At 51.9% G+C, this 13,948-nt stretch overlaps 1 protein-coding gene and 1 pseudogene across 1 annotated transcript; both read left to right on the top strand.

Moving 5' to 3' along the window:
• The first annotated feature begins 1,065 nt into the window (after positions 1 to 1,065).
• Positions 1,066 to 10,645, top strand: LOC132492930 (BCL-6 corepressor-like). Its single transcript, XM_060102761.1, has 5 exons — positions 1,066 to 1,154; positions 2,693 to 3,082; positions 4,267 to 4,453; positions 9,863 to 10,108; positions 10,546 to 10,645. The coding sequence occupies exons 1-5, from the start codon at positions 1,152 to 1,154 to the stop codon at positions 10,635 to 10,637; spliced, it is 918 nt and encodes a 305-aa protein (XP_059958744.1). The 5' UTR covers positions 1,066 to 1,151; the 3' UTR covers positions 10,638 to 10,645.
• LOC132492931 (BCL-6 corepressor-like) lies at positions 10,645 to 13,817 on the top strand (annotated as a pseudogene).
• Positions 13,818 to 13,948: the final 131 nt, after the last annotated feature.

Below are 13,948 nucleotides of genomic sequence, written 5' to 3'. Positions count from 1 at the left end.
CTGCTGGGGAGAAGGTGGACAGTGTGCCAGGTTCCGGGCTGGACCCTTAAAGGGATAGTCGACTTGAAAGTCGCCTCGCTTACAAAGTTGAAGACTGGTAAATACAGCAAGAAATGCTGTCCCTAGAAAGAACCCAGAGAACAAAGATATAAACTCAGCACAGTCTTCCTGCCCACCCAGTGGAACAGTAAAGCATTAGAAAGAAGAGGGGGTATTGAGTTCTATAAAAAATAACTTCTCTTGGGACTCAACACTGAGAAGAGAGGCCAGGTAGTTTAGAAGAAGGAGGGCTTAAAACTTAGAAGGCCTGAGTTATAAACCTCGGTCTTTCCATTTCACTACTTGTGGGACATTGAATCAAGTCATTCAACGTTTTGAGCCTCAGCTTCTTCCACTATAAAATCTGGGTTCTCATCTTTCCTGCGTATTTCAAAGGCTGTTCTTAGAATCCATTGACATGACATTATGAAGGCTGTTAAGTTCTCTTTATAAATGATGGGTAAGTGATCATTTAATTTGTATGGTATTTTTCCTAGGAGAATACCACCTGATCCCTATATTTACTCAATGTTTAGCCAGTTCCGACTAAGAGCCAGATAATTTAGACTTGACCTCCAGTGAATCTAGTGAGGCCCTGCCATGAGGGAAGGGTCTGTCTTCACAGTAAGCTTATAAAGGGGAGAAGCTGTGCTCCTTGGGTCCTTAGAAGGGATGCGAATGTGTAGAAAGGGGTTTAGAGTAGGAATTAAAAGATTTCTAGGAGAAGGGAGTAGGGTCTGCAGCTCCTGGATAGGGGAGGGGATGAGAGCTTGCACTGGGGCTCCGTAGGAGGAGCTGGGAGTGGGGTGAACACCCTTGGTTCCCACTCTTTGGCATTGAGGGTGCACACTGAACCCAAGGAACCTCTGTGCTGGCAGTGCCTAGCTTGAACAGTGGGTCAGCTGCAGGGATGACAGTGCAACGTGAGCGCCTCACTTTTGACCTTTGTGTGTGTGTGTGTGTGTGTGTGTGTGTTTCTCGGGTAGGATCCACTGGATCTGCTCCTTGGGATGAGAAAGATAATGATGTGGATGAAGAAGATGAGGAAGATGAGCTGGACCAGTCACAGCACCACGTTCCCATCCAGGACGCCTTCCCCTTCCTGAACATCAATGGTGAGTGGGGTGGTGGGTGGGACAGAGGCATGGAGAGGAGGTAAGGGGCTTTGGTTTTGCAAGCGTTGACACCATATCCACCATTGCACTGGGAGCAGCGACCAGGCCCTGGGGCCAGGCTGCCAGTCTGTTAGCAAGTAGGAGTCCTAGGCAAAGGAACTCCGTAGGCATAGTTATCCCAGTGGGGTGGCTTCTAGGCAGAGAGAGCATCTTCTGAATCTTATGTGATAATTCAGAGAAATTAAAAAATTAAATTCATTCTCAATCCCACATACAAATACACAAGCTGTTACAAATTTTGCTGATTTCCTTCAGGCCAAGTGCAGGGATCCTTTTCGTGAATTGTAGGCAAACTCTTCTGCTATTTCCCTCGGTACAAATTTTCTGTCACTGCCTTAACAGCCTCTGCTAAGGCTGTATCGTGGGAAACTTGTGGCTCTACAGCTCTTAATACTAGGCTCTGATAAAATTTCTCTACTAGAGACTTTTATCTTTTTTAAATTTATGTATTTATTTATTTATTTTTTGTGGTACGCGGGCCTCTCACTGTTGTGGCCTCTCCCATTGTGGAGCACAGGCTCCGGACGCGCAGGCTCGGCGGCCGTGGCTCACGGGCCCAGCTGCTCCGCGGCATGTGGGATCTTCCCAGACCGGGGCACGAACCCGTGTCCCCTGCATCGGCAGGCGGACTCTCAACCACTGCGCCACCAGGGAAGCCCTATCTTTTTTTTAAATTGACTTTTTGAATTCAGCTCTCCAGGAAAGATGAGTTTAGAGGTTGGAGGGTCCCTGTGAGACAGAGCAGGTCCTGCACCTCCCACTGCACGTTCTGAGGACGCTCAAGCACAAGGTGAACTGCTCTTCCACAGCATCTTCCCTTGAACTTTTCACTGACGTGCTCCTAGTCATATGACGTGCATTCAGTTGAGTAGCTTTTCACTACTTTTCTAAGTTCCATCTGGCTGCTAGGGTGAAATGAGATACTTTTGCCACCTAGAAAATTTAGTATATGAAGAGGATTCCTGTAGGATTTTGGAGTCCCCTTCCCTAGGTGATGCCCCTTCTTTTGAGAATCAGGAAATGACTCTTATCTGTCTACTTGCCCTCTTTCACTTACCCTGTCATTTATAACCTTGCTACCAAGTGATGAGTAAAGACAACGATCATAGAGCTCTCTCAGGTTAATACTGCCACAGCTACATTCCCACTTGGTGCAATTTTAAGATTTGGACATTTGGAAATGTGAGATCCTTTCCCAAATCTTTGGCTCACTCATTCTGTTATTCTCACCCCTTAAAGGGATACAACCCATTTCCAGGATCATGATTTCCCTGTTTTTTTTTTTTTCATGTTTTTTTAAAGCTAATATTGTGTGTCCTTACGTTATGGGCCACCTTGGATCCTTTATGGAAACATGTGAACATATATTAAAAATAAAAAAGTAAAATGTAGCCCTACAGCCACACCGGGATTTCATTGCCCTGAGAGAGGAGTTGGGGCGCATCAGTGACTTCCACGAAGCCTATACTTTCAAACAGGCTCCGGGCCAGCCAGTTTCCGGCTTAAGCAAGGAGAATGTTCCAGCGGTAACCAACAAGGAGAACCTGGCGACGCCGGTCTCGACTCCATTCCTGGAGCCGACCCTGGGGAGCGACGGCTCTGCGGTCACTTTCGGGAAAACCCAAGAGGATCCCAAACCATTTTGCGTGGGCAGTGCCCCACCGAGTGTGGACGTCACCCCCACCTACACCAAAGACGGAGCTGACGAGGCAGGATCAACCGATGGCAAAGTTCTGAAACCGAAGCCATCTAAGCTGGCAAAGAGAATCGCAAACTCCGCTGGTTACGTGGGTGACCGGTTCAAGCGTGTCGCTACCGGACTGTACGCAGACTCCAGTCAGCTCGGCCGGGACCAGGGGGCATTGCAGGTGAGCGCCCCCCCCACCCGAATTTCAGGAGCCTGACCAGTTGTCAGGTTTTTTAAATGTGTGAAGAGGAGGGGGCCGGGGGTATGATAGGGCAGGACACCGGGCTGATTTGATTAATGAAGCTTAGGATAATTTAAATGTTTGAAATGTGTCCAGTAAGGGGACGTAAGTGGATACTTGAAGTTATTCTGTAGATTTTAAGCGAACTCCACTCGAATGCTGATAACGGAAGTTTTAATTATTGCGAAGGATGTCTAAAAGACTGCATGACATTTACCTATCAATCGCTTTGATTTTTCTGCCATTACTGTACGTTAACAAATATACCTAAAAGCGCTGCTTAGAATGCCTTACGTGATACTTGGTGGAGGTGTGTAGCGGCCGCATGTCTGTGAGATTCGTGCAATTTTTTTTCCACCATAAAGCAAACAAACAAACAAAACAAAAAAACAAACCTTGCTTAAAGGGATAGAATATGTATTTAACTTGCTAGTGAATGATAGATGTTGTATAGGAATTTCCTTAAGATATTTTACTTTTAATTAAAAGACAAATAAAGCCAAAGTGTTTTGCAATGTTAAGAAAAAAATTGGTTTATGCTTATAAAAATGGATGAAGTTATCTAAATGATCCATTGAGTGCCCATTTTAATGACATTGATGGAAGGATTACAAGAGGACAGTATTTTATGTCTACCCGCTGCTTACTGTGAGGTCCGTTCTTCAAATTTTTATTACTAGAATCTTCCATAAACCTTTTGAGTTAAATTTCATTTCCAAATATACAAAGGGAAGTTTGTGGGCCATGGTCGTCTTTATTCACTGTGCATTTGTTTTCTTTTCTGTTGTGTTTTTGTTTTGCTTTCTTTGCGTTGTGTTTTTGTTTTGTTTTATTTACCTTCGAAAGAGAATGTCTGTCTCTATGCCACAGTGTATGTATGGCTATACATACACACCACATATATCTCTACATACATATGGCTTTACGAAGAAAGAGTGTGTGACTAGTTACACATAGACACTCTTACATTTTTATCGTTCAATTTTAAAATATCTCAGTTGTATCATAAATTGTGGTTGGTTTTGGGCAAACTTTTCTTTGAAGATACTTTCCTTTAAGGTAAGGGCAGTGAAATAGCTTTGGTGGTAAGGTGTGTCTTTTTTCCATCTGCGTTCTCTTTCTAGCGTGCGGTGATGCGCTTCTCAGAGTTGGAGATGAAAGAGCGAGAAGGTGGCCACCCCACGACCAAAGACTCCGAGGTGTGCAAATTCAGCCCCGCTGACTGGAAAAGGCTGAAAGGAAGTCAGGACAAAAAGCCAAAGTTGGTCGCCCTGGAGGAGGCCATTGCCGACCAGAACAACAGTGAGAGATGTAAGTGAACCCAGGCGGCTCGCGTGTGGTACCACGTCGGTGGGAACGGGGCGGTTCCACTCCCAGTGCCGAGGGAGGTGAGAGGAAACAATACGCTTCCGATGGCCCAGCGTCTGGGTGCTGGCTGTTCGGAGAACGGGCTGCTCTGGGCACCCTTCCCAGCTGTGGATTGCAAGGCTGGTTGTCCTTTTGAGCGTTGCGGCATCCAGGAGTGAAGCACCTATGAAATGTTTCCTGGCACGCATCTCCTTTTTCCGGAGAAATGCTAGTCCTGTAGTTGGTAATAGTCTGATACAGTAGAGCAGAGCAATGGCAGTGCAAGACCTCCAGCGTAGCAGGTATGTGTTCTGTTTTGTAGCAGGTACGGATACGGGTTTTTGGTAGCAGTGGAATGACACTTGCAGCCAGAGCCAGACCCTCCAGAGTGACGGTCTCCTATGGGAGGGAGTGGAGAGTCCTCGGATTCTCCCTCCGAAGGCAGAGGTTCCGTTCAAATGAGATGAGGGCTGATGAAGGCACCAGAAAGAGGAGCAGAATTGTTCTCTGAGGCAGAGGCGTGTTTGCAGTCACTAGGAGTTGACAGCACGCTCCGAGGGCGTGGGATCAACGAGGCCGTTCTTCCCACCAGACGGGCTGTATTCGGTTTTGGAGGCCAAACTGGAGAGAAGGCTAGTGTTTGCCTCGAGTCACACTCTGCGGTCCCATCAGCTGCTCCCCCACTGGGGTTGACTTCGGGCTTTGCCCTCGAGACTTCCTGGGCTAATGAGATGTGTTGGCAGCAAGTGGAGGTCTTTCTCCCGCTTTCTTCAGTGTGCGTGCTTGTGGCCTGTGGCCTGCAGCCTGCTCCAGACCCCAGAAACCTCACCGGTGATGGTGAGTGAGGGCACCTAGGTGAACGTCGAGGACAGGGTGGGCGTGAAATCCTCCTGAGACGGGTCAGTCGGGGGTGGTGGGCACGTTTGGGAGGCCCAGGCCCTTGGACCCAGTCGTAGGGTCGGCGTTCGCCCGCACGCTTAGGTCGGGGGTGGCTGATGCAGTTCGGGAAAATTGTGGTCAGGAGCAGCGTGTGCTTCTCTCTGCTGCTTGGAGCACTGCCCTCCCCCAGCTCATCTTTGGGGTCAGACAAAGGCCTGTGGCCAGGGTTCTGGGTAAGCCACACCGGGACCGGTGTGTCTTACGTGGCTCCCGTAGAAGGGGATTTCTGGGGCTAGTCAGTGGCGGCCTGACCCGAGGGATGGGGCTCTTGATGTGCCTGGAGTAGACGATTCCGAGCTCCTCCCCCTCGGGATTGGAATGAAAAACGGAGGGTCCAGGCCACCCTGGAGTGAAGCAGCAAGAAGGCCTCCCTCCTTGCCTGTGCTCACAGCTGAAACGCAGCCCTTACCCTCCTGAGTGGCCTCATAACTCAGCTCTTGGGGAAGTTTCTCAGAGAGATGTGATAAAAGTGGGCAAGGCCAAGTTCACGGGGATGCACTTTTCTGAGGAGGGGATCTGCCTGTTGTGGGTGGACGGTGAGGGAGGCTGGAGGAAGGGAGCGGGCAGTTAACCGGCCTCGAGTCTTCTCGCCCTTTTCTCCAGCAACGTGGCCAAACCCAGGGTGGCCGCTGCCCTTCACGTCTCAGTGGCCTCACCCGCCCTTCTTCCCAGAGACGTTTGCCTGCGTCCTTCCCAGTCTTTCCTGCTGAGCGTGGAGACGAGAACTCGGTGTGGCTGATGGGGGGCAGGACCTGAGCCCCAGATGATTCCGAAAGCCCCCTCCCTCCACCGCCTGCCTCCAATCTCAGACCGACCGACGGGTCTCTTCCTGGAGCACCCGGGACATGGCCCAGTGAGCCATGAATGGCCACCATGGGAGGGCAGGAGAAGGGTTGGGGAAGGTGAGGGGCTCCGTTTGAAAGGTTGGGGCAATGGAGGTGGGTTCCCCACCCTCCCTCTGTCTTGTAGAGACGTGGGGTTTGTAAATAGCTGGTCAGGAAAGGTCACCTGAAGGGGCCACTGTTCTTACCGCGGCCTCCACGTCCAAGGCCCAGCAGGTGTTCATTCCATTCAGCTGGTTATGAACGGGCCTTCTTGTTCTTGGGCCATCACGTCTTGAGCTGATACGGGCTCAGGTCCTTCTCATGGGTGTCGGTGTGGCCGAGAGCCGAGCTGTGAGCACATGGGAGCTGGGGCGGGGATTTGGGGCGGGCAGGGGTCACAGAGAGGGTCCAGGACGCCTTCAAGATGCCTTCCCCCTTCTGAGGCAGCCCCTACCCATGGAGGGCCCAGGAGCTTCCAAGGTGGTGGGTGCTGTTTGCGCGGCCCTGGTTGTCCTGGTGCGGGTGCATCTTGTTGCTAGGGGCTTGTTTAAAAAAAGGAATTAACTTGAAAACACAGTGGCCGAGATACTCATTTATTCTTTATGATCACATGGGTGGCTGAGTGAAATTTTTATTTTGGAAGTTCACCAAATGAGTTTGGAGGTTCCTCAGACTTGGAAGTTCATCACTAGGAACCCTCAGTGGCATTTGAAGATGGGGCGGGGCAAGGAGGCATTGGTCCCTTCCTTCTCAAACTTGGAGTAACCATCTCCCTTGCGAACCACTTGTCTGGGACAGGCCTAGGACCTGCTCAGTGGCAGTGCCTGGCCAGGAGCTGGAGGAAGCCTCAGTCGAGGGGCTTCATGAAACTTCTTTGCTCAGGGAACTTCTCTTCCAGCTGAGCACCTGCACGTTTGTAAACTACTTTGGAACAGAGATCCCCTGCACTCCTTGTGTAGCAGGTGTAACTTTGAACAAGGTTAGCCCTGACTGGAGGTGCTATTATAGTTAAGCTACAGAGAAGGGTATTTTAATCCTGGGGAGCCTTCCAGCGACTGAGAACCCTCTCACCTTGTTTAGGCCTCACTGGGCATGGCTCAACAGTGGTGAGGGTGCTTTGCTGCCACAGTGACTTGTAAATGTTGCTGTAGTGATGCTTCTGTGAGGTGATGCTTCTGTGAGGTGATGCTATGGTACAACCATAATGAATTTGGGATATATGTGTTGTGAGTCATAGGACCATGCTGCAGGGACCACGTTCACATCTTGCTTAGACTGGGTGACCAAGGGCACATGGCTTCCCACTTTTAGAAGGGCCAAAAGTAGCAATGATGGCAAAGCCTGATGGTTAGGATCCCCGTGTATCTATTTATCTCCCCATCTCCTTTGCCCTCAAGGGTCATCCTCCTGTGGGTCGTGGTTAGAACAGTCTTTGAGAAGCTCCAAGTGACACGGAGCCTCTACCCCATAGCTGGTGGCCATGGGTATCTTGAGCAGTCGGGGTGGGTGTCCTTCAGGGTTATTAGTGGCCTGGGTAAGGTCACACTAGCGTAAGGTCTTGGGGGGCCTTAGCTGAGGGGAATTCAGATCTTCGCCCTAAAAGGCTCCGGGGTTGGGGGAAGGGTGGATGGACCTAGTTTGGAAAAAGAAACTTTCAAATTGGACATGGGGGTTCTTAAGGTAGCCCTTCCATTCCTCCATGGATGCCCTCCCACGGAGCTTTTAGGGAAGGCTGATTGGACCAGATTGGACCAGAGAAGTCCAATGGTGTAACCAGCAGGGCTCACCTCTTAAAATTTCCTACATTTCAGGCCTGAGATTCAGGCTGGTCTGAAAGTCTTGGCATCTTTTGGTTAAAGGGATTTTTCCAGCCTTTCTCTGTGCTGAGCCCGGCCCGTGATTATGAAGCCCACCCTGGAGGGAGGCTAGCAGTAACATTCCCACTTTACAAGTGAAGGGGGCCGAGTTGTAAAGCGGCGCCATTCCTGCCCGAGTGTTTAAGAGGGTCACAGAGCAGCCGGAGTGAGAGTTGCAGCACGCCGTCTTCACCGGGCCTGCGGTAGCCTGGGCTGCATCACCCGTAAGCACAGGCCAGGAGTTTGGGGTTTTTCCTGCTGCCATGGCAGGAGACCCTCGCGGTTGGGGTGATTCCACCATTCCGGCAAGAGTAGATGGGGATCTCTCCCACCTTGGGATAGCCTTGGAGAAAAGCTAAGTGTGTTCCACCATTGAGAACACAGGTCATACTAGCCCAGGTCAGGGTGAGGTTCATCCCCACAACTGACTGCCATTAAATGCTGGGAATGCCCCCAAGAGAGGCTGATCAGGGGACCAGCCGGCTGGGCAGAAGTGGGAGTGATACTTGAAGTGGTCTAGGGAGAGGAGGAGGAATGCGAGCAGCATGTGAGGGGTGTGTCCATGATTTCATCTAGAAAAACGGGCTGTGGGAGCTTAGCTCAGGTGTTAACGAAATACCAAACTCATACACCCACCCCCACCCCCGGCCGGTGATGGACACAGGGTCATCTTCGGGGAACTCTTTAACAGCACAGTGATCATTATGGAATTATTTGTGTGTTAGAAACAATGTGACTAGCTAAGCAGTTGAACTGTTTCTTTGGCTAGAGCAAAAGGGAGGAGTGATGTTAGGCTGGGGTGATTGGAGGAAAAGCCCCAAGTGGATGCTAGATTGAGCAGAGGGGGCAGGAGCAACACAGGCGGAGCTGGGGTGTGAGCAGTTCAGCCCTGCCCGCCACCCCACCACCCCCCATGAAGGGGGTTGGAGTCTTGTCTTTGAAATGTCCTTAGATGCTTGTTGCCTGGGAAGGAAGGCGTGGAGACATGCCAGGTGGGTGACTGGTGTCACTGAGGGCCTTCTTCCTAGACAGGAAACAGGAGCAGCCCCTCGATGGCAGTGAAATGCTTTTCCCCCCACGGGTGTGGAAAGAGGACAGACGGACTTGTAGCAATCTGGTTGAGTTCTTTGAAATTGCCCTTGACCCTTGTGTGTGCACCAGGAAGCCTTTCCTTTCCCTTTGCCAGGCTCCTCTTGCCTTGGTCTCCCCAGCTTCCCAGGCTCCCACCATTCTTTCCCTACCCTTTTTCTTCACCCTCGCCCCTGCTGACCCAAGTGAACATGGGTGCTATGTCTGTGTAGATGGCAGTTGGGGGCTATTTGGTCTCTTGATGACATCAGCCTTTTTTGTTGACTAGCAGTTGTTTCCATAGTCATTTGTAGCTCCGCCCTGATTGGTTGGATCTTACTGTGAGGTCACTCACCCCCCCTTTAAAAGTAAGCCACCTTGGAGAGTTAAGCAGTTAGGGAGTGATCTCACATGCCTATAGACGGATGGTGTAGATGCCTCACCTTGACCCTTGAAGGATGGATTGTGAGTGGGCTACACGCCTCATTTTCTGCTTTCTTTGCTGGTTGTGTCCAGCTGTCCTTCCTTTGGGACGTCTTTCTGAGGGTTTTGTGCTTCCGGCGTGTGAGGCCCCCGGTCTCCAAAGGGGGGTGGTCTGTTGGTAGCAGATTGCCTTGGGCATGGGGGTCCTGCCTGCTCCTGGTGACCTTTGTTCCCGCCTTTCTGGGTTGTCTCCCCTCCCCTAGGGGAGTGTTATGATGGAAGCAAACCTGACCCCTTCAAAGCCCCAGAAGACAGTGATCTTCCTGAGGACATGGACACGGAGCCCCCCAGAGAGTCCCCCGCCGACCAGGCGGCCCCGGACGCGTCACGCAGCCCCACCCTCCGGCTGAACAGAAAGCGCAAGGTCTCTGGCAATAGGAACCACACTGAGACCACTGTGCTCCCGGAGGACTCTCTGCTGAAAGCCAAGCGGAGACGGGTCTCCAAAGGTGAGCTCGATTTCGCTTCGGGCCCGCAGAGCACCCTTCGGAAGTCCTGGAGCGGAGCAGTGGAAAGTTCCAGTCCCACCCTGGAGCCCTGGGGGGAGCCACTCACACCTCCCCACCCCCCACCCCCCCAAAGCCCGGTGCCGGGGCTGGAGCCCAAAGGTGGCCAAAGGCAAATAGGCCCCCTCCCGAGACTTGGTGACAAGTTCCAGCCAACACAGTGACCACACCCCTCCCCTCCCCCACCCCTGTTAGTGATGTGTAAGACAGTTTGTTCCCCCCAACCCACCCCCCGCCCCGGGGGGCTTCTTCATTAATTTGTAGTTATTCCTCCATTAGCTGACTGGCCTGAGAGGGAAATGACAAATAGTTCCTCTAACCACTTAGAAGAGCCACATTATAGTGAGCTGACCAACCTGAGGTGTGCATTGAATTAACAGGGCTCCATCCCAGAAAGCAGCGCCGCTTGCTGCACCTTAGAGAACGGCGGGAGCAGAGAGCAAACCTGGCCGGCAGGGCAGGAAGGAAGTGACCCAGGCGGTTCAGCCTGCGGTCACCCCCCAGGGCAATAGCATCTCCGAAGAGAAACCTGGCAGGAAAAGGGCAGAGGCCAAAAGCAACAGAAGCTGGTTGGAGGAGTCCCTTAAATGCAGTGACAATGAACAAGGTACGCACGGGGCGGGGGGCGCTCCTGGAGGGTGGATCACCCGCCCTCTGTGGGAAACGGCCCTGGAGGGGACCTGAGCGCCATCCAAGTTGACAAGAGTAGCGTGTGGCAAGCGGGGAGTTTTCTTCATGAGGTCCTTTCAGCCTGCACACTTCCTTATGGAATGGACAGTGAGGCGGGAGCTCGACTTCCTGGGCTGCTCCTCATCACCCAGCCCGCGGCTGAGCAGGAAGGGAAGTCTTGGGTGACGCCGGGCGCTTGTCAGTGCCCTCATTCCAGCCTCAGGCTGTCTGTCCCCAGTCGCCCTGTCCCGAGCACCCAGGCCCCCCACGGGTGGGGACGGGAGCACACGAAGGGCTGGCTTCTGCCCTGTCTTGCGGCCCTTTGAAGCGACTTGCCATTTGGCGTTTCGTGGTTTAGCCTATTTGCCGGTTGAATGTGGGATAATTAAAATATTAGTGCTTTGAAAACATAATTGGTATATCTTTAAAAACTGAAGGTGCGCCAACGATCAGTGCTAACAATGGGCTTTTCTTTCCTCACCGGCTACAACTGTGTAACGCCTGCTGCTTCTCCCCCTGACAGATGTGCTGTGCATGGACGAAGAAATGGATTGGCAGCCTTCGCCCCTGCCGCAGAAATACACCGACAACAGCGAGAAGCCATCCGGGAAGCGACCGTGCAAAACCAAGCATTTGATCCCTCAGGAGCCCAGGCGGGGCTTGCCTCTGCCAGGGGACTCCTACGTGGACAATGCGGATGGCAAGGTACCTCTTGCCCCTGGCTCTCCCCCGCCCCCCGGTTGCTCTTTGGAGTTCTCTGGCAGCTGTGTGTGTGGTGAGCAGCCTTCTTCGTTCCAGTTGGGCTTGTGGGGGTAGGGGTGGGGTGGGGGTGGTGCTGTGAGCAGAACTTGCTTGGGAAAGAATTTTTCCAGGGTCCTTTTTGGCGAACAGCTGGAATCTTGCTCCAGCTTACTGACCTCTCTCTTGTTTGCCCCCCCGGTTAGAACCAAATGATGAAAGTGGTTATGATGTTTTAGCAAATCCCCCACGACCGGAGGACCAGGATGACAGCAACGAGGCCTATGGTGACCTATTGGAATCTGAATTTTCCGAAGACCCCCTTTTGCCGTGTTATAACGTCCAGGTGTCTGTCGCTCAGGGGTGAGCGTGGCCAGCGTGTGGTCGAGAGCCAGCCCAGCTGCTCTGTGGGGTGGCAGGAGTTAGAAATCCCCTTCAGCAGATGAGGGTGGATGGGTTGGGGGGTGAGTGAATTCCTCACCAAGTGTCCACCGACCTCACATAATGCAGTGGAACGTTTCCAGAAAAGTTTGGGGGGTGGGAGGGCTCCCCAGCCAACTGCCCTCATTGGAACACACCCCTAGAGCCCAAAGGACACGGGAGTCAGAGACTGCACTTGCACAGTTTCAGTCACTAAACTCTTGGGGAAGGGATCCTCCCCAAACGGCTACCATAGGGGCCTTCCAAGGCGCATGAGGTCCACGGGACGATACTGATGTGTACCCTCTTCTCGTATAAGATTAGAGAAAGCCGTATGTGGCACCTGGGATCTTATGTGTCTTCAGATTTGCTTAGATCGAGTCTTGTCCCCACGGTCGGGCCACTGTGCCCCATGACCAACCCTTCGGAGTGAACACATCAGGAGACCTTGCTCTGCTGTGTGTTGACCCCGGTGCTTAAGGAGTAGCATCCCCCTTGGACTCTGAGGCTGGGAACGTGTCTGCCTTTGTGGTGACATTGTATTCGGGATAGAGATCATAAAGCATGGCAGGGTATCAGGAAGGATTGTACCACCTCCCTTCTCGAAAAAGCCTCACTCCCGGCAGCATTGAGGGGCGGCTTGGAGGTGTGGGAAAGGAAAGGAAAGCCAGGTGACCTCGAGTGTTTCTCATGCTCTCTCCGTGAGGGCCAGAGGAGAGGAGAGGTCAAAGAGGTGTTTGCCATCTCCCTTGGGTTGGCATACAGACTGGTTTTCCCCAGTGACTAGAACGGGGTGCACTTACTTGGAGAGGGGTGACCTGAGTTGTGGCCAGAGCCAAGGCAGCACTGGGGTGGCCTGCAACGAGGCTCGTTCAGGGGCGCTGCTCCTGCTTTTGTCTAAGTTGGCTGATCCTCCCTAGGTGGCCTCTTAACACATGCACATGAGTCCAGAGTTCCCCCGCTAGAAGTAGATCTTCCGGGCTTCCCTGGTGGCACAGTCGTTAGGAATCCGCCTGCCAGTTCAGGGGACACAGGTTCAAGCCCTGGTCCAGGAAGATCCCACATGCCACGGAGCAACTAAGCCCGTGCGCCACAGCTACTGAGCCTGTGCTCTAGAGCCCGCGAGCCACAACTAGAGAAAGCCTGTGCGCAGCAACAGGCCCAACGCAGCCAAAAATAAATAAATAAATAAAATTTAAAAAGAAGAAGAAGTAGATCTTCTAAGGACAATGAGAAGTGGGGTGGGGGTGGGGTAATCAAAGTGGAAGTAGCAGGCCCTTTCACCGCCAGGAGACGGGTAGTTCATAGTTGGGAGCGCCTCTAATTTTGCCGGAAACTCAAACCACTGTCCTTTCTCTGGTGTAGGCCTCGTAACTGGCTGTTGCTCTCAGACCTGCTCAAGAAACTGCAAATGTCCTCCTGCATATTCCGCTGCAATTTTCCAAATGTGGAAATTGTCACCTTCGCGGAGGCCGAGTTCTACCGGCAAGTGTCAGCAAGTCTCTTATTCTCTTGCCCCAAAGACCTGGAGTCCTGTAATCCGGAAAGTAAGGAGCTTTAGATCTGGTGGAGTTCACGAACGAGCTTCAGACTCTGCTGGGCTCATCCGTGGAGTGGATCCTCCCCAGAGACCTGGACTCAGACGACGACTGGTGAGCTCGCCGGGGCCCGCCGTGTACAGTGTGTCATGGTGTTAATCCTTGTGCATATGTGTCCTAATACGACTATTTCTGTAAAGAAAAGACACTATGAGACACGACTCCAGTCAGGAGGACTTTGAAACATGTTTTCTTCTTTTTAAAATTTTAAGTCAGTTTTTATGAAGTTGTTAATAAAGTTTCTTTACTTTTCAATGTACACATGCTTTGGAATATGTTTGTTTTTACTCGGAACAATTGTTTCTTTTCTTTTTTAAGGAGAAAAAAAAAAAGGCAAAGGAGCTCCACACTTTGACTT

This window comes from Mesoplodon densirostris, chromosome 7 (genome assembly GCF_025265405.1).
Source record: "Mesoplodon densirostris isolate mMesDen1 chromosome 7, mMesDen1 primary haplotype, whole genome shotgun sequence".
Classification (NCBI taxonomy): Eukaryota; Metazoa; Chordata; class Mammalia; order Artiodactyla; family Ziphiidae; genus Mesoplodon; species Mesoplodon densirostris.
Note: the sequence above shows the minus strand (reverse complement) of the source record. Positions and strands in the feature narration are given on the sequence as shown.

Coding starts and splice junctions, on each gene's coding strand:
- LOC132492930 (XM_060102761.1), top strand. Junction 3,083..4,266: donor GGGACCAGGGGGCATTGCAG/GTGAGCGCCCCC, acceptor TTCTCTTTCTAG/CGTGCGGTGATGCGCTTCTC. Junction 10,109..10,545: donor GCGGAGACGGGTCTCCAAAG/GTGAGCTCGATT, acceptor TTGAATTAACAG/GGCTCCATCCCAGAAAGCAG.